Below are 26,708 nucleotides of genomic sequence, written 5' to 3' on the forward strand. Positions count from 1 at the left end.
GTAGGTTTTTACCCTTTAAACTGGTACAAAACTGACACCTTTATACAAGGCATCATGTTTGCAGTCTCCATTGGAGACTAGGCTCTAAGAAAAGCTGTCTCGGGTGTGGACCAATCAACTTCAAGGACAGTGCATATCATTATCAGAGTTGTTTCTTTTTGTTTGCATTTTGACTGCTTGTGTTGTGGTTATTACAAATATGATGCCTTGTATAAAGGTGTCTGTTTTGTACCAGTTTAAATGGTAAAAACCTACTACTACACGGAGACTTGTACGAGGTGCGTTTGGTTGTACGTTTATTTTTGTTAGACGTGTAACGTGGCGTCAATTCGTCGCTTAAAATCGTCTCACGCTGACGATGCATGGCATCGCATTGCGAGCACGATGATCGGTTATTGTTTTGCGGGCGTTGCAAATTATATGCGATTGTTATCATTAGGGTGGTGGAATTTACGTGCATGTTAACACATGCTCTAAGTAAAGCTTGCATGAGTAATGCAAGTTTGAGAGACAGTTTTTTATTTAAAGCTTTCGTGACTGCAGGGATTCATATTCTTGGTTCTTTGGGTAAAGTCACGTAGAAGGGAAACAATAAAATAATAAAAATTTAAAACAATACAATTCTCACGACGTTTCGACTGCAACACAAGCAATCGTCATCAGGTGTTGCAGTCGAAACGTCGTGAGAATTTTATTGTTTTATATTTGTATTATTTTACTGTTTCCCTTCTACGTGACTTTACCGAAAGAACCAAGAATTTGAGAGACATTAACTGCAGGTAAAATTAAGCGGAGGCCTTCAACTAGCAGCGGATAGATGCGGACTGGTAATGACTACGATGATGTAAATGTTGTACCCAGGTTAATGTAGTACACCATTTTTTTTCCTTCCCAATCCGGGAATGCTCACGGACACTAACACGACAAGAATATAAATTGTTCACATTCTTCTCCCTCTGGCTTCTCTGCGCTGGTGATGCATCGTGAGTGCTGTGGGATGTTTAATACCCAGGCGCAGATGCACGCGTCCCGAGAATGGTGGTGTGCACTTTGCGACCGGGTCCTTTGCAGCTGGGACCTGGGCCAATGGACTTTAGAGCCGATGGCAAGCGCCACCGTCTGCGGCCTCTGGCTTCCAGTGCAGTGCATGCGGTTTTTAAACACAGTTCCTCCCCATGGTATACATAACAAAAACAAGATATACCTATCCCATCATCCGCCTGGCACAGCATTTTCCTTTGACGTGTGCGTTACTCATCTGGATAAGGAGACATCTGCGATGTCTCCAATTGTTACAGCGCTGCAAGGTGCAAATTAGACTCAAGGTGGAAACCTGTTGTCATGTCTGGGGTGGAGCAACCAGTTCTGAACGCACTGCACGCGGTACATTTCAACGTAAAGCAGTCGCCTCCGATGAGCACAGTTGGCCACATACGATGTGAAAGCAGTTCAAGACGCATACCTAAACATGCAGGGTGATGAATGATCTAGCCACTCAACGACTAACTCCAGTCACTCGCTCAGTCACCTGCTTATCAATCTTCTTCTATCATCTCTGACCATGGTCAATGCTCCCATGTACGTCGCTCATTGATTCCTCCACCCACGTTGTGGATTCGGTCGACCAGAGGCTGACTGTCTCGTCTCATCCACACGATGTTCAACCACCACCATCACCTGCTGAACGTCACAATTATCCTCTTTTTATGCTGCTTCTCGCGCTGGTCGAAGTTGGAATTCCCGTAATTTCTTTTCCCCAAGCTCTTATAACCATGCTTTTTTCAAGAAACCTATTAAGTCTCATCTATTGCATCTTCGATAGTACTATTTGTTTCTGGCCACTTGGATCATTTGGACCTTTAGGCCTGTGCTCAGCAACTGTGTGTATGTATACACACACACATATATATACACACACACATATATACTTTATAAATGTAAAAAGCATGTATGTCATCATGCTTTGTAACCGGTGCAGTCACAGTGCACCACAGAGACAGTTTGTGGACTCATTGTGTCTCTTTAAAGAGTGCGGACAAGTCATGGCAATGTCCCTTTAAGGCCGCCGTGTTTATAAAAGAAACGTTGCATGCAGGGCACCAGCGTGGAATATAATTCTGGGAAGATAGCTCAAAGGTCGGCTCCGGGAAAGAGGCAGATGCTCGTGGATGCGAGCAAAATTCTCATCAATGAGCAAGTCGTGATCGTCTACCGTGCCTCCATGACGTTATACTGGTACTGGCATCTAAGCAGTGGACGTGTATTGGTTCGTGGAGCTCCGGAGAGAGTGTCGCTAGCGGGTATTTAGTCTAGACCATGGAGCCGCACGCGGCTCTTAAGGGACTGCTCTAGGTCGTTCTTTACTCAGGACCACCGTACCGCATTCACATTGCATTGCGGCTCTTGAAATGCCGAGGTTTTTTTTATCGAATTCGATAAAAGAAAAAATGCTCTTCTTGTTATTTTGATTGCCGACCCCTGTACTGTACTCTTCCTTCGTTGTATGTAGAACTTCTTTTGCACCGTACGTAGCCAACCGTGTTAATCGGAGGTGCGGGTGAAGGACAACAAACTAGACACACACAAAAAAACAACCGCTGGCGAGACGTCTCGTAAGAAGTGGGAGTACCCACACTTCACCTCCACCAGGCGACCTGCCAATCAACAACTTCAGTGTGGTTGCACCCATGACTCCTCCTGGGTGGACACGGGCGGTGGAGTGGATGGAAGAAACTCCAACCATTGCAGCGAAGCGAGTTCGAATCTAAAACTAAACTAAACTATGTTTTGTATTTTACCAGGTGAGGCCCACTGAGCTATTCAGTAGCTCTTGTTCAGAAGCGACCTGGCCACAAATGATGAGCGCAATGAAGTGGGTTTTCGTGTGTAAATTTATAACAGGCAAATATTCGAAGCGGATTTCGAATGTGGAGGGGGAAAACAGAGGACCCGATGGAAAACCCACGCAACCACGGGGAGAACACGCAAACTCCAAATATACAGCAGCAGGCGTCGGGGTCGGGGTCGAACCCACGACCTCGTGCCTACCGGCCGAGGTAGCTAACATCCACGCCACCACGACACCCCCTTCTGTATCGACCTAACCATTAAAACCGTTGACAGCATCAAACATCTTCGGCTGTAGGAGTTGTCGGGTAACAGTCACAGCAAGCTCAACGTTCTCACCACGTCGCGCGCAACGCCAAGGGTGGCTTGACTCAACCTCAAGTCCAAGTGTTTCTAAGAGTCCGTGCATGGGGGGGGGGGGGGGGCACTGCTGACCAACTCCATCTCCTTCAACGTCAGGCGAGTGCCGTGCAAACGGTTCGGAAAAGTGCGCGCATTTGAAGCTCCCGCCCCCCGTAATTACTGTCACACGTGGACGGGGGGGGGGGGGTGTTTAAACGGCTGCCCCCGATGGTGCGGAATTTAGCCCGGCGTGTACGCGCACGCACTAATCCTGCTGTGGGGGGCGGGGGGGTGGATACGTTCGGGGGGGGGGTAAGTTGGGGGGGGGGGTAAGTTGGGGGTGGGTGGTTGGCGGGTGGGGTGGATAAGTTGTGGGGGTAAGTTTGGGGGGGTGGCGGGCGGGGTGGATACGTTGGGGGGGGGGGTAAGTTTGGGGGGGTGGCAGATAAATTGGGGGGGGGGGTAAGTTGGGGTTGGGGGGTGGCGGGGGGGTGGATAATTTGGGGGGGGGGCGGGGGGGCACACGGAGATGATGGTGGGGGTGAGATGAGCCACCTCGCACTGACACGTGATTGTCAGTAGCCGGGGGGCGGATTTAGCCACAATGCACCCGGCAGCCAAAGTGACTGCCGCCGCCTGTGCCACTCCCCAAGCATTGAGTGGTCTCAGAGTTCGTCCTCATTAATATCCCCAGTCGAAAGTGTGCACTCTTTAACATCCAGATTGAAAACTCGGCCCTTTAGAACTGTTTCCCTTGGTTAGTTTAAATTTCGATTTAAAGCTTTCGTGACTGCAGGGATTCATCTTCTTGGTTCTTTCGGTAAAGTCACGTAGAATGGAAATAATAAAATAATAAACATAAAACATAATAAATAATTCTCACGACGTTTCGGCCACAACGCAAGCAGCCGTCCTCAGGTGAAGACCAGGTCTGTCGGGGAGACATTCTACGTGACTTTACAGAAAGAACCAAGAAGACGTGGTTAGTTTGTTGTCTTTTTCCCCGCACCTCCGATTGCCACGGTTGGCTACGTACGGTGTGGAAGAAGTTAAACATCCACACATACATTCCCTGCCAGTGCGTAGCAATGAAGTTTCTTGCACTCTTAAAGATAGCGCAGCTTTACATCCACAAATATCCCTCTTCTCCCAGGTCCATATTCCCATAAACAGTGGTAAAACATCCCCGGGGCTGGCGTTTGTCTTGTTGGTTCCAACGCTGTCTTCTCTCTCCCCATGTGCCGTGGAATGTGTTTGCAGTCTAAGGACACATGCATCGCCGCTTGCTTCCTCATCAATTCGCGCAGTGACACAGTCCTTTACCCATTATGGGCACATTAAATAATAATAATAACAACGATGAACCAGAGTGATCTTTGTCAATCCACTGCTGGATGAAACCCTCTTCATACCATGTCGATTTAAGTATTTTTTTTACAATATTTTTACCGCACTAGTAAGGAGGGCAGGCTTGGTGAAGGCCCGGGGACAATCTCAGACATCTCTCGCCACTTTTTGGCAGCCCTGGTTGAGAATCAAACTTGTATCGCCAGCTTGACGGCGCGGTGCGCTGACCGCTGCACATTGGCTGCGTTAAATTTCGATTTAAAGCTTTCGTGACTGCAGGGATTCATCTTCTTGGTTCTTTCGGTAAAGTCACGTAGAAGGGACAAAATAAAATAATACAAATAAAACATAATAAAATAATTATCACGACGCAAGCGGCCGTCCTCAGGTGAAGACCAGGTCTGTCTCCCCGACAGACCTGGTCTTCACCTGAGGACGGCTGCTTGCGTTGTGGCCGAAACGTCGTGAGAATTATTTTATTATGTTTTATTTTCATTATTTTATTATTTTTCTTCTACGTGACTTTACCGAAAGAACCAAGAAGATTGGCTGCGTTGTTATCTCTCGTATTCCACCTTCAGTCAGTGTCTCTTTTGGCCAAGCTGGGGGCGAGAGGGGGGGAAGCATTGGTACCAGGAGTGCTTATAGCATCGGGCGTCATTGAACACGAGTGAACACCTCTGATTATTCTTCTTGGTTCTTTTGGTAAAGTCACGTAGAAGGGAAGTAATAAAATAATAAAAATAAAACATAATAAAATAATTCTCACGACGTTTCGGCCACAACGCAAGTAGCCGTCCTCACGTGACTTTACCGAAAGAACCAAGAAGATGAATCCCTGCAGTCACGAAAGCTTTAAATCGAAACCTCTGATTATCTTCGCAAAGTTCGCCGTTTAAATGTGGCTTTGTGGATAATAGGTGGGTGGGTGTTGGTAGGAGCATACCAACGAGTGTATTTTTTGCGGTTGTGTTCTATCGCTCTCAGCTGTGTTGTACCACGTGACGGTTTGGCGTGACGTCTGACGTTTCGCTGCACATGCTGGGGTCTTCTTCAGTTTCTCAAGAAGCCCAGCGTGTGGAGAGAAACGTCGGACAGAGCAGCGTGCGATACAATAGAAAACACATCCAGTACTGGATTCAATTCAGCCTGGAACATAGCGCTTGAAATTATCCACAACAACACGTACAATTCGAATCACATTGTATGTATTTCAACCTCATTTGGGCACCGTACGTTACCAACCGTGATAATCGGAGGTCCTGTAGGGGGATAAGTGTCTGTGCGGCCAAGCTTGACGTGATGCTGCACTTTTTGCTGTATCGTGTGAAACCGACAAAATCTTTTCTTTGTGTGCCAGGGGCTCAGAATGTGGCATCTGCACATTTGCTGTATTACAAGCGTTCCATGGGACATAAGTCCCAACACTCACAGGATGAGGAGAATAAAAAAAAACATCGTTGCTCATATTCGCTTTGATGGATAGCATTTAAAAATGTATAAACTATACGCAAAGGTGTTTTTTTTTATAATATACATTTTTAAAAATCCCCTCCTCAATCAATTCCATCAGTTTCCATAACTGACGATATTTGTTTTAGCTGACAAGGTAATTTCATTTTTCGATTTAAAGCTTTCGTGACTGCAGGGATTCATCTTCTCGGTTCTTTCGGTAAAGCCACGTAGAAGGGAAATAATAAAATAACAAAAATAAAACATAATAAAATAATTCTCACGACCTTTCGGCCACAACCCAGCAGCTTAAATATACGCTGCCAAGCCTGGTGGTGCCCATTCAGACGCTGTCTTTCCGACAGACCTGTTCTTCACCTGAGGAAGGCTGCTTGCGTTGTGGCCGAATCGTCGTGAGAATTATTTTATCATGTTTTATTTTTATCATTTTATTATTTCCCTTCTACGTGACTTTACCGAAAGAACCGAGAAGAAGGTAATTTCAGCTGAGGGAAATGCTCTTCGTCTGAAGGAGCTGCCCGCGGTCGTCTTCACGCCGTCCGGTCGCTTCTCGACGCAATCACGCGCCTGCCGCAAGAAGTGCTGTCCACTCACCGCAGACGACTGCACATCCCACCTCGCCGGTTGACACGAAGCCCGCGCTCTGTACTACAACTTGCTGCGCGCGGTCATGGGGTGGGCGGAGGAACGGGACGGAGGAAAAAAAAACACAAAACCGCAGCGGCGGCGCTGCCTGTCCTGACATATAACCACCTCGGAGCCCCGGCTGTCCGCGCTGCCAAGAGATGAAATTATTTCTGATAGCATTACATTGTACACGGCACACGGGGTAGCGCACACCGGATGGGATTTTGGAACAAACTTGCTTCTGAAGCATCTGTGTTACATCACCCTGATTCATAGCTTGCTGGTCCGCTGAGGCCAGAACACAGCCTGGGTTTCATTTCCCCCCCCCCCCTCCAGCCCCCCTTTTTTTGTTACAAACATTGAAAGGCCCAAGACGCTGCTGATTAATTGGCCTCCCCAAGCCTGACCAAACCCCTGACATCAGGCTCCCTGTAGCTCCTTCCCAACAGGCCTCCATTGCCTTCCCTTCCTTTAACAATCGGACGAAACCTGACCCGACAATTTGTAGAGGTTAACTCACTCTCTTTAGGAAAGCATACTGCGACAGAGTTAGCTAGCGAACGCACCGCGCGCGCGCACACACGTGCGCAATGTGTGTGTGTCCCCATTCCGGATGAGTTTCGGATTTTGAAATTTTAGAAAAAAACTATTTGGGACAATTCATGATCTTTTTCAGATGTTCGGATCTTTTGCATGATGTATTGATTGAACATGCCTTTGTGCCAACAAAAGTGATATCATATCGCACCTCCAATTATCACGGTTGGCCACATACTGTGCGAAAGATGTTCAACATACATATTTCATGAAAAATAAGAATATGTTGTACCCTTTCTGGCAATAAAACCAGTGTTAAGATGTTCAAACATCAAATAGATACATATTTCAAGGCATCAAGTCTGCATTAGCCACACATAGCAACGTAATGTCATTTCCTGTTACGTTTATATATACATCTTTATATCTAGAAACTCCATCCAATATTTCATCGCTACCATCACGATTCACAATTTTCAGATGAGTCTGAAAATCAGGAACAAATCGCTGGCCTCTATGTAGCTGTTCATAGGAAGCATCGACATTTAGTCATTGTTCAATTTGCTGTTTGAGAGAAGACTTTTATTTAACTGCATATCTGTTCAATCTTTCTTTCAAATTTAGTCGCTTACTGTAACCATCGTAGGTTTATCTCGGGGATTAAAATATATCTTATATATTCAGAAAAAAACATTTCTTACACGTATGCAGAAATGTGCGGGGGGTGAGTAAGAACATGAAATTTTTAACGTTACTTTGTATTTTTTTAAATCTAAATTTCAAACAAATTTCTTCAGAACTGCTTTTCATGTACGGTGCAAAATAAGTTCAACATACATAAAACGTATTTGCGGTTGTCCCCAAGTTTCCCTCCTGTTTAATTACCCAGGACATATGCACGGCTACTTAAAGTGTCTTCCCATCTTGACTACGTGGGAGTGGCAACACATTGCTATCTTGGCTTTGACAGCAGGTATCTTCTTACAAAAACACAGACTCCACATCTTTGCCGTTACTCTTGGGAAACTTGGTATAGTGACCAAACAAATATGTAGTTTGGAAAAAGGGTGGCACTTTTGAACAGACTGGAAGGAGATTTTATAGAGCGAGTTTTCTTTTCATTTTTTTTTGCACATTTATGGAATATATATTTTTAGGATAAATACAGACAATAGTCTTCCCAGATGGCACCAACTTTATGCAGGTGCTGTCATCTTAAGCTGTGAATAATTATTGTGGCAAAGATTCGCGAGCTGGTATTCACGAACAAGTTCTACAGCGCAGATGAGAGAAACGTTTGTTTCCCCGCATGGCAAGCAGCCTGTGTGTCGCTGAAATATGACATTTGCTTAAAGGCGCGAAAAAAAAAAAAACTTAATCCTTTTGCATATATTCTCTGTGGTGACGTGGTGATGCTCTTCTGACACCTCCTTGAGAGACACATTACATCTCAAACATTGGAGCAAGTCACCGTTTGACATTTTACAATCCCTCATAAGGAAACAAAGTCAACATGATTTTTTTTGTATTCCTCTGGTCAGATAATGTTTTCGTGGGTTCTTTAGTAGCACGTTTGTACACACAGTTGTCCACGAACGGATGAAGCACGCGGTGATACACGGTGACACACGACGACACACGGAGACACAGAGTGACACACAGAGACACACATTGACACACGACGACACACGGAGACACACAGTGACACACAGAGACACACAGTGACACACGACGACACACGGAGACACACAGTGACACACAGAGACACACATTGACACACGACGACACACGGAGACACACAGTGACACACAGAGACACACAGTGACACACGACGACACACAGAGACACACAGTGACACACAGAGACACACATTGACACACGACGACACACGGAGACACACGGAGACACACAGTGACACACAGAGACACACATTGACACACGACGACACACGGAGACACACAGTGACACACAGAGACACACAGTGACACACGACGACGCACAGAGACACACAGTGATACACGGTGACACACGGCGAGGCACGGTGACACCCGGTGACACACGGAGACACAGAGTGACACACGGTGACACACACGCCGACACGCGGCGCTGTACGGCGCTTGAGATACGGCCACGCGTTCACGTCACGCATCATCGTGATAAATCCAACGTGAGCACTCGCCCACTGTGCGTAAGCCTCGCATCAACATCGCCAAGCCGCTGGCACAAAAACACAAGAACGTGTCAGCATTTGTTAAGGTAACGGGGAACACCCAGAAGCACAACCCCCCCCCCCCCAGTTGACAGCAGATGCGTGTGTCCAAGCGGCACTCTGGACTCGTACCCCACGCTGTGTGTACGCGTGCGAGCCGTGGTCGTGATGAGATAAAGATGTGAGTCCTTGTGCTTTAAATCTGTCATCCGATTTTCCACAAATCAGATCGCGAAATACAAATGTTTGCGACGTAAACAGGAGAATGTTTTTTTTTAGACTTTAAATGCTGACGTGTATTTATTTTTTTACAATGTTTTTTTACATCGTGGAACGTGGGGACTTTTATGTTTTGCCAATGATCATAGTATGCCTTTGCAAATGTGCTACTTATTTGATTCTGTAAAAAGCATTCATTGAAGAATGTTCAAAAGGGCCGGATACTGTATTTAAAAAAAAATACTTGTAATTATTTTTTTGCAATCCAGCTGCGAAAATCACTGCTCACAGCATACTTGTATCACAATAATACGATTGCAACTCTACATCCAAGCTGGGATTTAACTCAGCCCATCATCTCTTTGGAGGGCTTATAAAATACCACGTGGCGACGGTATGACCACACAACAACGGAAACGTTTCCACCATTCGGCTCAGGCCCAACAACAACGGAGGTGACCACCAACAACCCCCGACGCTCATTCCATCACGTACAACTGCCGACTTTGACATTCGACCCTCGGCAAGGGTGACCGCTTCCAGAACCGGCCCTAGACCTTTGGGGGCCCTAAGCAAAATTTGGTTGGAGGCCCCTTTGATGTATGATTTTTTTCACCCACTAGCTAGCAGTGACTCTAGGGGGCCCTCTGTTGGCCACGGGGCCCTTTGCAATTGCAAGGGTCGCTTAGTGGCTGGGCCGGCTCTGACCGCTTCTTGACCCCCCCTCCCGCCCTTGCTTTGCTCCTCCACTGTCCCAGCTCCCCCTAAGGTGTCGGGCCGCGTGGTCGGCAGGCAGAGCGTGCGCGTGGGCCGCACCATCCGCCTGCCGTGCCCCGTGACGGGCGACCCGCCGCCGCTCACCATGTGGACCAAGGACGGGCGCACGGTTCACGGCGGGTGGACGCGGCTGCGCGTGCTGCGCCACGGCCTCAAGATCGAGGAGGCGGAGGTGGACGACGCCGGAGTCTACGTGTGCAAGGCGGCCAACGGCTTCGGCAGCGTCAGCCTCAACTACACGCTCGTCGTCATCGCAGGTGCGCTTCGCACGTCACCTTGCTCGCTCAGCCGCGAATCAACGGGGTGACCCGCCCACCCGCTCACTCACTCACAGGGTCATACACTCACACGCCAACCTACTGGGTAAGCCACTCACCCGCCAACCTACTCGATCACCTGCTCGCCCATGAACCTACCCGGCGACTCACGCACCCGCCAAACTACATGCCCGAAACTGTTCATCAAGGGCCTGTCTGTGTGATTTTGATACGATTCCGTAGCAGCTCAAGTTGAAGTCTTGTTTTTGTAAATTTGACGATGTAGATATGGCTTGAAGAACATTTATGCAATACACCGATTCATTGATTTAAATCAATGAGTTGATATGAACAAATTAATTAATAATTATAATATATATATATATAGCTTCGTACATGAAAAGTGCATCTCACAACTGCTGACGAACCACAGATAAGCCTAAAGGCAGCCAGGCAGTGAGCCGGCACCAACCATTTTTCCGAAGCCCTGCAGTCCTCTATGTAGTTGGATGTTACTGGTAGGAACCTTCTGGTTACACCAGCCCACAGGGGATTATTGTGTCCGTCCGTCCGTCGTGCATGCAAAAATAGGAGGGGTGGGGCTGGGTGGAGAGGGGAGGGTGGGGAGGGGTTGGGTGGGGAGGGAGGGGCTGGGTGGGGAGGGGGGGGTGGGGAGGGGCTGGGTGTGGAGGGTGGGGCTGGGTGGGGAGGGGAGGGTGGGGCTGGGTGGGGAGGGTGGGGAGGGGCTGGGTGGGGAGGGTGGGGCTAGGTGGGGGGTGGGAGGGGTGGGGCTGGGTGGGGAGGGACTGGTCACCCCGTGGTGCCCTTATAAAACTCAACGTTTAACCGACTCACGCCGGCTTGTGCCCGCTCTCACAGTCGGGCATATTTGCGGAAACACCACGCCACCGTTGACCCTGACTGAGCAACCCAACGTTCCTACCAGCTCCCTCCGCAGGAATGTGTTTTCAGCCATATACTGAGTGATGCATCATTCGGTTAGCATCTACTTTTGAATGTCGTGATTTGGAAGCGACCTGTTCTGTTGAGCTGCAGGCTGTTCCACTGCAAATGGCTCCATACACAAACAATTTAAGGTCCCACGCTTGACCTTCTGGAAAATAAATAGGATTGCTATCTGGACAGGTTCTTATCCGGTTTTAAATAGACGAGGACTTAGGAGTGAACAGACAGGAGGAGTCGTGCCTAAAGAACATCACGATGTCGTGATAATACTTCCACTCACAGACACTATCAAGGGTACCGGGACTGGAGCTGTGGCTGGGTCATGGAGCCACAGAACCTTGGACTTTAGTGTGAGCACATGGAAACACGAAATCACTCAGAAATGTCATCCTTGCCTACCATCAACAGCAGCACAGCAAATTACGAAGTCCTGTATTGCTCATAATTCGAGAGCTTAATAGCAATGGCATTAAATTACATTAAAATTAAATGTAGGCATTTAGTAAGTAGGATGTGTCTGGTTAACATCTTCCAGTATATGTCATAGTATGGATGAGTGGAGTGGCGGCACAGTCATTAGCATGAATCCGTCCAGCAGAGTTCAGTTCCCGGCCACGGCTAACATCAGTGGCGAGTGTTATCTGAACCGGTCCTGGGTCCCCTCCCCCACCACGTCACCACCCGGCGCTGACCTCCGTGGTGAAGTATGGTCAAAACAACTTCCACCTCCGACACGGATTGGGGAGGCTCTCATCCAACAGTGAATTGAGAGTTGGTCGAATTTTTTTTAAATTGTAATTTTATTTAGATGTCTTTGTCTGTTAGCATGACATTTGTTAGTCTGCTGCATATGAGCATATGTGCTTTACTGTGAGCCGAGCAGTTTTGAAGTGCGCTGCAGTGGGGGTGTTCCTTTATTCAATGTACTTTACTGCATAGTTCGCTGGGTAGTTTAACTCGCAAAGAAAATAAATGATTGTGGAGACACTGGTCTTTTTTTTTCCTTGACCTTGCAAAAACATTTACATACAAGCAGAAGCCATGACAGTAAACGGACTCTTCATCAGGATCTCTAAAACAAATTCTGACTGGGGCCGTGTGTGGGGGGTTTTTCCTTCTGGATGGCCAGGTTTAAAAAAAAAAGCTACAGAAAACGCACACAGGCACAAGCACACACTCAACTAGCATCAATTCCATCATTCTTTTTTTCAACTTGGTATGATTGTGTGGTATTTCCTCAGTTTGTATTATGGCACAAACACCCAAACCGAGGAAACGCATTTTATTTTCCTCTCCTTATTTTAAGCTATATTAATACTTAATCAGATGTGAAAGAATGCAATTTTGCAATTCATGCATTGAATGTTTATTTATTTTTTTATCCATATCTCATATCTTCAACCTTTTCACATTTACACTCAAGCCAAAGCTGTGAATGCTAACCAACCAGAACAGACAAGTGTTTGGTTTTTTTTGGTGAGCTTTATCTTAAAAAAAATTCTACTCGGGGTTTATTTATATTTTAAATGAATCTCTTCACCCATCGCTGTGCACTCATTATCAGCGGCAGACAATTTTAGTCCGCCCAGCTCGAGCCTAGCATCCCACCATCACGATCCCTCATCGCCTCTCGCTAATGTACCCCCCCCCCCCCCCCCACAATACCCCCCCACCCACCATCTCCTCCTCCACCCTCCGAGGAATCCACACCAGCATCTGTGGGGGTCCATCACAATCACCGCGACTGTACTCACTGTTTTTCCCCGGCCATCGTCTTTATAGTCAGTGGAACGCTCCAAAGCCCAGCAGATGCACCCAACCGATTTTCCACCGCTGGTTGCGAGTGTCAGGCAGCGATGAGAACTTTGAATCTGGGCCCAGTGACCGACTTTTTTTGTGTGCGTGCTAGCAGAGCAAAAAAAAAAGGTCCCATCTGTCCTGATGCATTTTTTTTCAGCCCAATTTTATCCCGAATGTGCTGTAATTGGGGTCATGTCATGAGATATAGTATCACAATCCAGATCTCTCACAGAGCAATGCAATCCTTTGTGGTTCAGAGAATGGCCCCACGGAAGTGAAAATCACAGATATGCCTCTGAGATCGCTTCAAGTGACATCAGGTCCCACGCAGTAAAAGGCAGCATTTTCCCACCCATTCTGCATTGAACAATAGTGTTCATTGCATGATGACCAAATACATGTTTTTACGACTCAGAGCTGGAACTTAGCCCAATTTAATGTGATGAACCCAATGGCATGTGATGATTTGCTTGCACAAGACACCTGCCTATTGAGTAGTGAGTCAATTATCGAAGGACAGTATAGTACAGCAGATAGGCTGGGGGCCTACCTGTGGTCACCTCCAATGTGTGGGATTTTGCAGGGTAACCGTGACTTTTATCTCATGCAGAAATACTCAAAAATGTTACCGTACCACAAACACCACAGGCGGGATTCAGCCCATTCAAAGAGCCTTAAGACTCTGGGAGGCATTCCTGGGTAAGTGTAGGGAAAGTATCGGATTGGTTGTTTGAATGCGAGAAATTCGCATTTTGCACGCCCGACACGCCACAGTATATTTTTCCACGGCCGCACTTAATACCGGCGAAATTAAAACATAATATAGAGCAAATGCAGCTCTCGGGGCTACCGGCCTCTGCTCTTGGCAAACGAACTTGCGGCGCAGAGAGGCCACTGGCCACACTGCAGAGGCAGCTGCTGCCACCGCATATGCCACGTGTAGTGTTTCAGCTTTGCATTGTGCCCGTTACCTACCGACAAAAAGCGTTCGTAGATGCGTAGGATAACTCCGCCTCGTTCGGTAAGGTGAGCACTCGTGAATTACGTCTGATAAAAATCACACACGACTCACAATGCTCCCTGTGTACTACAACGAGTGCCCAAAACCTTTTAGCGTGCGTTTTATGTAATCACGTGACTGAAATCTACGTCCTCGAGCGAAGGAGGGTTTGAGGGGGTTTTTTTTGTCGTTGCCGTATATTTTGTTGGTTGTTAACGAATATATTTACGTAGCCGTGGAATGGAATGCGTTTGAGAGGACGTCTACCAAGAAAAGATTGAGCGGTGAAATCAATTCATGTGTAGGCGCCCGGTGGATTAATGCACCACAGCATTGTGGGAGGTGGCAAAGGCTTGGTGAGACCTTCATCCAGCAGTGCATTGAGATATGGCTGATGATGATGTTGATGTGTAATGACGACTTGACACACTTCTCTTGAGATGACACTTTATTGAAGACACTTTCACTTGACACAGGCAGAGACCCCCACTGCAACAGCCCCGAGTCTCCCGCGCATCTCCCTCTTATATACCGAGCGAGGCCACACCCCCCTTCCCGAACTTTCTCGCTGACTCTGGACGCTCGCTCTACCAGCAGACTCCACCGTCCTCTTCCGTCACCTGACTACGCTCCCTTCTCGATCATTCCCGTAGCCACCAGTCCCTAAGTACTCACAACTGATACCTCTGTCATTACCTCCTGTGGCCACCAGTCCCTTCATACTCACAACTGACTCCCCTGTCATTACCCCCCGCGGCCACCAGTCCACTCACACCGCATGTAGACTCTACTGTCATTACAAATGATAAGTAGATTATTAAAGAATGCATTATTTACAATAAAAAATGCATTACCCCACCTATGATCCAGACCGAGGTTACTAGATCAATGGTCCACAATCCTGTGATGTATTAATCTACAAGGCTGTGGGAACTGGTCTGCAGAACTTTTGCAGATACTACGAGTTAGGGTACATGTAGAGTTTTAATGTTGAAAAAATATTGTTTTCAGAGACGGTGGTCCGCAAGAATGCTTTAAGGCTTGCCAGTGGCCCGTGGGTCCATAAATGTTGTGAACTAATGTTCGACATAATGGAACTTTGCGTGGTGATGCACGAACGTTAATTTGTTCAACGGTCCGAATTCTGACTGCCAACAAGAGCAGGGTGCCACGGTGGTGACTTGTTAACTCCCTCGCCTAGTATACAGGAGGGCGTGGGTTCGATTCATGCCCTGTATATTTGGAGTTTTCATGTTCTCCCCGTCGTCGTGTGGATTTTTTTCCAGGTGCTCCGGTTTTTCCCTCCACATTTAGAAACATGCGCTTACAGTATTTGGCTGCTCTAAATATCCACATGATAAGCCACCTCCGTTGAGCTATCATAAGTGGCCAGGTCGCTTCTAAAAAAGAGCTATGTAGCTCAGTGGGCCTACCTAACCTGGTAAAATAAAAACAGTTTTGCTTAGTTCGTAGCGGCATAGCCCCGTGTCAGCTGTCCGCAGTGGAGGCGGTTCTGTGACTTTTGTGGGACCGCTAGCCGGCGAGTTGGGTTTGTTTTACCCGGGGAAGCGACGCGCGGACACGAGATTCCACAGCGAGCGCGGAAAATTAATACAGCGTCTAATCCAGACCACGTGACAAGATGACGTCTCAAAAACTCCCGACTGCCAGGACATGTAGAACGGTTTGCCGAGCAGCATCTGTTCCACGCGATTAATCTTTCGTGAACTACATTTTTTTTTCTATCTCGGAAGGCCTGTAGTCGTGTACGTCAGCCACAGAGGGTGCGTCCAGCGGACGTGTCTGATTACGCCGCTCTTGCACGGCAAGTGGAAATATCCGGCCCCAATGTCACAATTCAAATTTGCCGAGTCTCAAGCCTGGAATCCAAGCGCAGCTTCACTTCCAGCAAGACCCAGGCACGATAAAACGCACTGTGGGGGAATTCACCCATGTAGTATAGAAACTGATCTTTACACATAAACATCTGGTATAATTCACCAGCATTGGTTCAAGTGAGCCCCGAGTTTGCGTGATGAGGCACTGAATGTCAAAACCAGTCCACAGTTTGCTTGTGTTGAACAGATGCTGCTGGGTCAGATGCTCTCCTATGAGGCTATGTGGTCATGGGTTGAGTAGCAAAATACTTTAGCCTGTTTAATGTGGCAAAAAAAGATATGGCAACGATGTATCATTTATTTTGTGGGGAAATGGTCTGCTTAGAAACCTGGAAAGTACAAAAAAAAACATCACGTCATATTTATTTGAAACGTATTGCCAAGATGCACAGCTGAGCTGCAGTCTCTCATGTACAATGTGATGATCCAGAGCAACATATGAGCTGTTGCGTACATACATTATAATGGTAATTGTGTTGTAGATGTATGTACTCATGCTCTGGCAATCTTTATTCCCAGAAACTCAAATACTCTTTTTTTTTACAAGGTCAACTATGTTATTAAAATGCATTAGCAGACGCTTGCTTTAATTTGCTATTTAATGGCAGTCATTAATTACCAGTCTCAAGACAAATGTGCTCAGCTAAGGGCGGGTAATTAATGGTACATTTATCTTAATTTACGTACACACGTGCATATTTATTGGGTCGTTCAACCCAATACACTATTGCACGTGCATTCATATATCAAAGTCAATTCGATTTCAAACATTCACCACTCACACCCCATAGGACAACCGCTGCTGAACTCCCAGCAACCAGCGGGCAAGACCAGGTGGGTGCCGAAATTGAGTACCAGGGAGTATGCAGATTTGAATAAACTGAGAAATATATTCAGTAAACAATAATAACTGATCGTTTTTATGTGATTTCTTCACAGCAAGGTGTTACAATACACTGCTGGCAGAGCGAGTCAGGGGTAGGAGAGTCAAAGGCTGACATTTTGTTCTGCATGTATCCAATGCCGCATTTACATGAAACTAAAACTAAGCACGACGCAATTTTTGTTTTGCCAGCTAAGGCCCACTGAGCTATAGATCTCATTTTCAGAAGCGACTTGGCCACAAATGATAGCTCAATGAAGTGGCTTATCACGTGGACATTTATCGCAACCAATTACTCCAAATGCATGTTTCTATATGTGGAGGGAAAATCCGCAGGACTCAGAGAAACATCCACAGGGAGCACATGCAAACTCCAAATATGCAGGTGCCAGGGTCGGGATTGAACCCACGACCTCCTGTGTACCAGGCGAGGTAGTTCACAACTCGCAACCACGACACACCAGTTTTCATAGACAAGCTTATATACAGTGTAAAGCAATAATATATATATAATTTGACGAGTTCTAGTTTTTATTTGAACAAAAAATTAGGAGCTTTCATTAATTTTCCCCGTTTGGTCTAAAATCTATGCAAATGCAAAAGGGTTGTTGTATATTATAACATAATTCAATATTTAATTGATAACCATTCGGCAAAAATCAGCGTGAATGTAGTGGTTACAAATAACTATGCAAATAAAACTTGGTGTTGGTTTATCTGTAGACAATGAATGGTCGTGCTTGCTAGTACATTGCCTGCAGTATTGAATGCTTAATTAACGTTTGTTAATTGCACTTGAGAAAATCAATTCACGAGGACACAATCTGCCAAGTGTGGGTGAAATGAAGCAAAATGCACTGCAGCGGCAATATTTATTTTTATTCCACGCAGGAGATACTTTGCACAAATCTTTGCCGGGCGGCCAGCCCGCTCGGCCGCCGTAAATTTGCCGCGCTTCGCGAGCATCGCATCACAACCATCGCGAAACCCCCACCACCACCCCACCCTGCCCCCCACTAACTCACTCTCCGCCTGGCAGCGTGCAAGCCCTCTTGGTGCTAGAGCCAGAACCACAACCTGCCCACATCCCTTCGCCCCCTCCCTGAAAACGTCACGAGAGTGAGTCCGCAGTTCCCGTTCCTAACCCATTTTCACAAAACGCAGATGCCCCACGTAGCCTCCGTGGACCGGGAGGGCAAGTGCCGTTAGCGAGCACCAACAAAGGTTGGCGTGGTACGCAAAACAAGGCTGCTGTGCCCAGGTACCACGCCCGGCCGATGTTTACACGCAGCACCATATATTACAGGGCTCTTCAAAAATGTTTCAACGCTTCTGAGAATGTGTAACAATACCACAAAAATGTGCCTCCGGGCTCTGGAGACGACCTGGAGAAGATTCCAGGCACGTGTTGACAACGATGGCGAACAAGTGGAGACTTTTTGAAGCAATTACCGTACATTTGTTACTATGTTACAGTATATTATCCGTTCCTTTTCCATAAAAAAACGATCGTCACATATTAGTGTTAACATTTTTTTGAAGCGCCCTGTAGATACAGTACTACACTAACTTAAGGCCGAGCTGACCAGGCATGGAACGGTTCAGATATTTGTCGCCGACGTTGACCGTGAGCATAAAATGTAACTCGGTTCACCGGGTTCGTAAGCGCAGTTGCGCTAACCGCAACACCATCGCTCGGCGAGGACGCGCGCGCACGCACAAACACGTGCGCGCACGCACGCACTTACTCACGCCATCACTCACGGCTCCCAGGGGAATCGATTCAATCAACATTGCTACGGTTATGTTTATGACATAAAGCAATTTGGGTGTGCGCATTCTAGCCCGGGTTTATGTAATGCCGGCTGCCCGGGACCGTGGCCCAGCAGAGCGCGCGGTGGCATTTTCCCTCCTCCCTGGGGGAAGATGCCAGGGAATGTTACGAGCAGCCGCTCGGCCAGGCGCTTGGGGTTCAGGGGGTGGGGGGCAGCCGTGGTGGAGTGGGGGGGGGCGGCGGGCGGCGCTGTCTGTAAACTGCCGACACCATATGACCTTATTTTGAGAATGCAGCTGCGCTTGGGCGAATGTTGTGAGTGGCCAGGGCTTGGTGGAGGCGGGAATGGGTTGAGGTCTAGAGAGGTCACGCTCAGGGTCACCGTGCACACACAATGCGAAATCGATCGCGTGCAATGTTTGTGATGTTAAATTAACGCGCGCATAAATACACGCATCTTTGGATGGCTTCGGGCAATCCTGCAGTATTGCTTCAAGGAGGCTCGCATCCGCTGATGAGCTCGTAAGGTCGAAACCGGCCCAGCGTTTGCCACTTAAGTTCGGAGTTCCAATTGGCTGATAAGCTAACAAATGTGGTGTGTGCAGAAACACAGAGACGTAGTTGTTATTTTATAACCACCCAAAAATTATCCACAACAGCACTTTGCGAGTTTGTATGCATATATAATATATTGGATGGACTAGTGGCACAGTGTTAAATTGCCACTACACTGTGAACCTGGCCTAATAAATTAAATCCCCAACCATTGCCAACATCGCGTCAGTAAGCATTGGATTTTAAATGTCATAACCATGCAACCTCCACCAAGCATAACATGCAAATTATGGAAAAATTAAGCCATGTGCAGTGGTGAATTCACCTTGCCATGAACCCAGAATTGTATTTCTGTCTGTGACTAACTTTCGTGGTGAGTGATATGTGGTCACACCCCTCCCTCACCCTTCACCAACCCGCAATGACCAGAAGTTTGTTCAGAATAACTCTTTGGTTCTTTCGGTAAAGTCACATAGAAAGAAAATAAATTAAATAATAGAATACGACGTTTCGATTGCAATGCAAGCAACCATCATCAGGTTTGAATGAATGAGAAAACAAACATAGTAAACTTAGAAATATAATGCAATGCAACACAGAGAGTCGGCTAACACAACAGTCTACACCCTACCTGGTTGATTACGTTCTTCCAAACATTGCTAAATTTGAGAGAGAGACAAAACACAGCTACGGAGACACACAGACAAACACACAAGCAGAGAGAGACACACACACAGACACACAGAGAGAGACACACACTGAGACACACAGAGAGAGACACACATATACACAGAGAGAGACACACACAGAGACACACAGAGAGAGACACACACAGAGACACACAGAGAGAGACACACACTGAGACACACAGAGAGAGACACACACATAGACACAGAGACACACACAGAGACACACAGAGAGAGACACACATAGACACACAGAAAAGGAGTTTATTATCCAAGTAAATTACCCATTGAGCTATACAGCGAATTTTTCAAGGGTGACTCATGCAGTGAAGTATGGTCAAACAACCCCTACAAGTGGCAGGGGGATGGGAAAGCCTTTATCCGGCAATAGATTTAAAATGGGATGTAAATTAGTGCAGCACATTTTACGGTTATCGGTTTGTAAAGAGCTTACAGGAGAGTTTGTAACATGTATAGTTTGTACTGCATATATAGTATTCTTAGGTTTTTTCGGTAAAGTCACGTAGGTAAAAAATTTAAATTAATACATTTTTTATTTTTATTTTGTTTTATTTTACTTTTATTAATTATTATTTTTTTACCTACGTGACTTTACCGAAAAAACCTAAGAATATGAATCCTTGCAGTCACGAAAGCTTCAAATCTAGAATGCATATATAGTGTTCCATATTGAACCACATCAGAACATCGCACGGCAGACTGAGGCTATCTACAACACCGATGAACAATTAAAAATAGCTCGCAGTGCGATTGCTGTCACTAATCTCAGCCCGTGCACCACGTGATTGCCCACTGAATGTCACGTAATTCCTGACGTGCTAACAGTGTTGATATTATCACGAAAGCTCCAAATTAAGATTTCATATTATGAGTTTTGTCATTTGGGTGATGCGGGTACATCTTACAAATGAGAATATCCTGGTCTCTTGAGCTACCGCTTGGTTAAACGAAATAAACGTCCATCGTTTAAGTCCGTGGGTCACGATGCAAGTCAAAGAATCTCTAGATTTGAAGCTTTCGTGACTGCAAGGATTCATATTCTTAGGTTTTTTCGGTAAAGTCATGTAGATAAAAAATAAAAATTAATAAAAGTAAATAAAAATAAAATAAAAATCACGACGTTTCGGAGGCAACACAAGCTTCCGTCTTCAGGTGGAACCGTCACAGCACGATGTATCAGCTACAGCTATCGTGCTGTGACGGTTCCACATGAAGACGGAAGCTTGTGTTGCCTCCGAAACGTCGTGATTTAGATTTTATTTTATTTTTATTTTACTTTATTAATTTTAATTTTTTACCTACGTGACTTTACCGAAAAAAACCTAAGAATATCAAAGAATCTCCACGTGAGCCTCCATCTAAAACCATGGACCGCATAGTAACACACAGCTGGTGGACATTCTTCACCGGCAGCATTTCAGAAATTTACGATGGAGCCAACTCCCAAAAACCATCCACTGGCTCACTCACCAAACCTCGACATGAACATGTAAACATTGCTCATCGACTCAGCGCCATGCATAAGAAAAAGAAGCGGTGTACAGTGTTTTTTTTCCAACTCCATGGAGCTTCCGCACATTTCTATGGGTCCTGGGAGCTGGGGTCCCAAATGCGACTCTCTTGGGCAGGATGGTGAGAAACTTGATCGACTTGCCGAAAGATACAGCGCAGCGTACGCAGCGCCCTGCACTCACTCACCGGCCAGAACACACTAATCCACGTCATTTGTGGATTAAAGTGTTTTTTGTTTCCTTTTACCACCTCCAAATTGGGTGTTCTTCTAACCCCCCCCACCCCCCCCAACGTTGTCACTGCAGTGTACAGCACCATTGCCCCTGGCGCACTGGGAATAGCGTTTAGAGCAGGTAAATAATGTAACGTTCATTTAAACTTAACAACCCGCCCCCAACCAACGCGCAACTTTCAAAACCTGACAAGCGTTTCAGACGTATTTATTTCCTTGTTTTAATCTTCTTTCCATTGAGTTTTTTGGATCTGCGCCCATTCGCTGCATTGGGAGCGGAAAAGGATCATAATTGCAAGGGAGAGCTTTGCGAGCCGGTGATGGACGGTAATTGCTGTGAGGCTCTGTGCTTCTTGTTGTGACGGTGCCGTGCGTCCGTGAGATGCGAGTGCTTGCATTGTCGGGCCTTATGGCTTCTTGAGCCACTGTTCTTTTCACGTGGCTCTATTTTTCACACTCACCCACCCCCCTCCCCTATACCCACCCCCCTCCCCTACCACCACGCTGCCCATAAAAGTCTGGCCCGTGCTGCAGACACTACGTAGAGCTTTCTTAAAGCCCCATAAACGACACCACAGTGAATCTTCTCTGTTTTCCACAGCCTTTCCAAACAAACCGAGTGAAACTGCTTAGCACCGGGCCTTTAATGATTTACCACCCACATCGATTTGATTAATTGTAGCAATTTGGAGGGGGAGGTTAAAAATGTAACTCGAGAATTGATAAATGTTTTACCTTATTTGTGACATCTCATATGTATTGTTTTTCATGTATCAACGTCTTGTTTCTAAAGTTGTCATTGCGCCTTTAACTAACGGTAGCTTTACCAAAATATATATATTGGGATGTTAGCTGTCTGCATAAACTGTGAAGTCTTGGATGTAGGAAATATTGATTCATAACCAGCAGGTTAATAGTTTACAGCCCTGAGTCAGTCCCACTGTTGGATGTATGCCTCATGCCATGTTGGTCAATGTTTTTTTTTTACCATATTACAAAAACATTTAATTGTAAATGAAAAATTCGCTAACGTGTGATTCAATGCACGCATCATGAGGGTAACAGATTACTTTAAACAATGAATCGACGCATCGTTACTTTGCACAACCGCTGTGTATATATATTTAGATCTGATCTTTAAAAAAAAACACACACACACAAAGTTTGTGTGACCTTTCAAGTCACGTCTTTTTTTTCCCCCCTCAACATTTTAACGTTTTAATCCGTAACAGACAGCGGGAGAGGATGATGGAATTAGTTGTTTAAACAAACCTGCAAATAAATTAATAAATAACTTGTTGGGGAGGGGGACTGGTTGCGCGGGTCAGCGCCACCGTTGTGACCTGTCAGAGGCTCTCGCCAATCCCAGGATCTCCCCAAAAACCCGACGCTTTACCAGGGTGGAATTCTGCGTAAAAGGACACCAGCCTCTGTCGGTGATCCAGAAATAACCTAAATCATGGGAGAATTCCTCTCCCACCGTGAATCCTGCTCGCCGCCGCACCCTTCGCACAACCCCCTTGCACCACCACCACCACCACCACACCTCTGCCCCATCAACTACCTTTCTTAGGCGCTATCTTCTCTGTCTGACAGTCGACTTGGGGTTTTGTTTTTTAACTGCATTAACTTTAGTCTTGTTTTTGCTGAGACGTGCCCCCCCCCCCCCCCCCCCTTTGTACAACTCTGCAAATAAAAACAGACAATTGATATTATTTTCAAAAACATGACAACTATATTCTTGGTTCTTTTGGTAAAGTCACGTAGAAGGGAATGATAAAATAATAAATAATAAAATAATATTATTATTTTATTATTTCCCTTCTACGTGACTTTACCGAAAGAACCAAGAATATGAATCCCTGCAGTCACGAAAGCTTTAAATCGAAACATGATAACTACTATCAGCATAAGTCACAACAATAATGCACTTTGAGGTGGTTCAGGATAACTTGATGAATTGGCCTCTTACTTCCGAATAGCGTAGCTGTAATCGTACACTTGAAATGACCATAGATTGAATGGTAATTCATGAAAAGAATGATAAAGTTCCGTATGATTTCTGCGTAATAATAACCTTTGGCTCATTGCCATTACACAGGCCTCCCCACAGTGTGTTGATTGTGAGGTTTGTTTAACCATACTTCACCACACCGCTCAGCTCTACGTGGTGTTGTTGAGGAGGAAGCCCTGGACTGGTGCAGATATCACTCACCACTGATGTTGGCCATGGTGGTGAGGAATCAAACTCAGCTCACTGCATTCAGAGTGCTGCGTGCCAACCACTGTGTCAACGCTACCACACATCTTATAATTGTCTTCTTGGTTCTTTCGGTAAAGTCACGTAGAAGGGAAACAATAAAATAATAAAACTAAAACATAATAAAATACAATTCTCACGACGTTACGGCCACAACGCAAGCAGCCGTCCTCAGGTGAAGAACAGGTCTGTCGGAAAGACAGCGTCTGAATGAGAATTGTATTTTATTATGTTTAATTTTTATTATTTTATTATTTCCCTTCTACTTGACTTTACCGAAAGAACCAAGAAGATGAATCCCTGCAGTCACGAAAGCTTTAAATCGAAAAATCTTATAACTGCATTATCTCTTATAGTTGTAAAATACATTACGTTTGTGCAATAGATCATGCGTTGCAATGGGCTCTCAGTTAAATACAGAACACATTTAAACTATCTTTACAGATTCCTTCCCGGCGTCAGCTGGTTGCAATACTGGGATGCAATTTTTTATTTTGCCTTAATGGTTCACAAGGGTCCGATTTTATACTTGTTATAATTCATAACATAATAACGCTATCGCTGTAGGGGTACTGCTTTAATTTTAGAACATTATTTGCGTGTTAGCTTCGGTTTAAAAATCAGTGCAAATTGGTAGGCAGCAGTCACCATGTCCACGTGTAACGTGTGGTGCCCGTTTAGGACCCATGAGAATCATCGCGATGTCTTAATGGCCTGGTAATACCCGGCAAGCTTAGCAGCCTGCGTATGAGACGTCAGCAGGTCTCCCTCTCCAGATAAGTGACCTTGAGTGGCTGTGGATTTATGTGCACCACTCACTCTGCACTGCGGGCTATGGGACGGCTGGAGAAGGGAAGAACGGGGCCCTCTGTCTGTCTCAGCAGTCCCAAAAAGCAACGCATTTTTGTGCCTTTGTGCTTTTGAGTGGAACTATCCCTCCGTGCCCTCTGTGTCGCCTCCCATCGCTCGCTCAACCAACCAAAACCTTACAGGAATTAGTCCAAGTCTCCCTCGTAATTCCTTGACGTTGCATTCCCTCTCCACGTGACCCCTCTCTTCCACCGCCACCTCCCTACCCTCTTCACCCGCAAAGCACCCACCCTGGCTTTCGCACTGTCAGTGACGCCCGTTCACTTGTGCCTGGGAGCGTTGGTTAGCCAGCTGCTTTCCATGCATGTCTACATACATAACCCCTTTTGGACCTTGTCTGGCATGGAGCCAACCTCAGCAAACATATTTCTAATTAACAGACAAAGCCCTTGTTTATGCCTTATTTCCTCGGTGAGAGATGGAACACAGATAAAATACTGTCGACCACTTGCTGGCACTACGTTGGGACCCTAAACGTATTTCCTTCCTCTGGGTCTTCACGCTGGCTGGTTGAATGACATGCTTGTGAGTAGAGCACCAGTCAAGACACACACAGAAAATCTGTGCTCATTAAGATTTCCAACGCTGTTGCCATTCCTTAACATTCAAGTCATCGGGAGGTGACCGGGTGGCTCAGAGGCCAGAGCACTGAGCCAACAAAGCTGAGAGACTGGGTTGGAATCAGCAACTCATGATGAAGCTCGGGCTGTATACCAATTGTTTGTGTCAGCTCGTTCAGCAATAAACTGCCCAAAACACCCGATCACAATATAATATAATTTGTGGCCCACGTGTTAAGTTGATCACACTATATTTAGTTTTTCACTCAATTCGTCTAAATTACAACTCTTGAGATCTATTACATGTTCGACTCTCACGTGACAAACCTCATAGCAGAAAGTATTGAAATTGTGAGCCCTTGCTGTGTCAATGATAACAAAAAAATCGCCACCGCCTTAAGAATTTTGCAGAAAAAGTTCTGCAACCAAAAATGTGTGGGCCTTTCTAGACACACGAGGTCATATTGCTCCACGCTCAGTCCAACATAGACTTGCTTGTCGCACAACGTACTGCCGACAGTGTAGCAGAAAAATAATTGTGTGGGGGTTGCACTGCCATGTAATGCACAGTTGTCTGCAGCAGTTCTCTGTAGCAGGGTGTGTGCAAAGAGTTCACCGGCTTGTGTGTGAATTAAAAAAGGGTCACTTTAAGGGATTTAAAAGTGGTTCTGCGAGAACTATACTGCTTCAAGCATTTCAAACGGACACGTCTGACGGCATGATGCCGAAAGCACAGATGGAATACAAAAAAATGGGACAAATATCACGTGCAAAAAGAAACAAGTTTTAAGTCACGTTTAATTAAATTTTGCACCTTTTAAAAAATGAAAACGATTCACACATAATGCTTCCCAACATACAGCAGTGTATATTTCTGAAATATTCAAGGTGCATTCTTAGCTGGTTCAGGCCAATGTAAGCCGCCAGGGCTTGGCAGACTCCTAAACATAACTTGATCATGTTTGTGCGGAAGGGTTTTGTTGCCCAAAAATGTCCAATCGTAAGCCACGAAAAATACTTAGCTGCTCGTCTGAACAAGATCTTCTGAATCGTGAG

The 26,708-nt window shown here is 46.0% G+C and overlaps 1 protein-coding gene across 2 annotated transcripts in view; it reads left to right on the plus strand.

Annotated features, from left to right (window-relative positions):
* FGFRL1 (fibroblast growth factor receptor like 1) overlaps positions 1 to 26,708 on the plus strand; it is a 102,811-nt gene that overhangs the window by 35,089 nt on the left and 41,014 nt on the right. For both annotated transcript variants that reach the window (XM_061556467.1, XM_061556468.1), the window contains exon 3: positions 10,360 to 10,635. In XM_061556467.1, coding sequence (XP_061412451.1) covers positions 10,360 to 10,635 — 276 coding nt within the window. The remainder of the gene's footprint in view (positions 1 to 10,359; positions 10,636 to 26,708) is intronic.

The sequence above is a fragment of the Lethenteron reissneri genome, chromosome 22, assembly GCF_015708825.2.
Source record: "Lethenteron reissneri isolate LAM-NWPU_2019-01 chromosome 22, ASM1570882v1, whole genome shotgun sequence".
Classification (NCBI taxonomy): Eukaryota; Metazoa; Chordata; class Hyperoartia; order Petromyzontiformes; family Petromyzontidae; genus Lethenteron; species Lethenteron reissneri.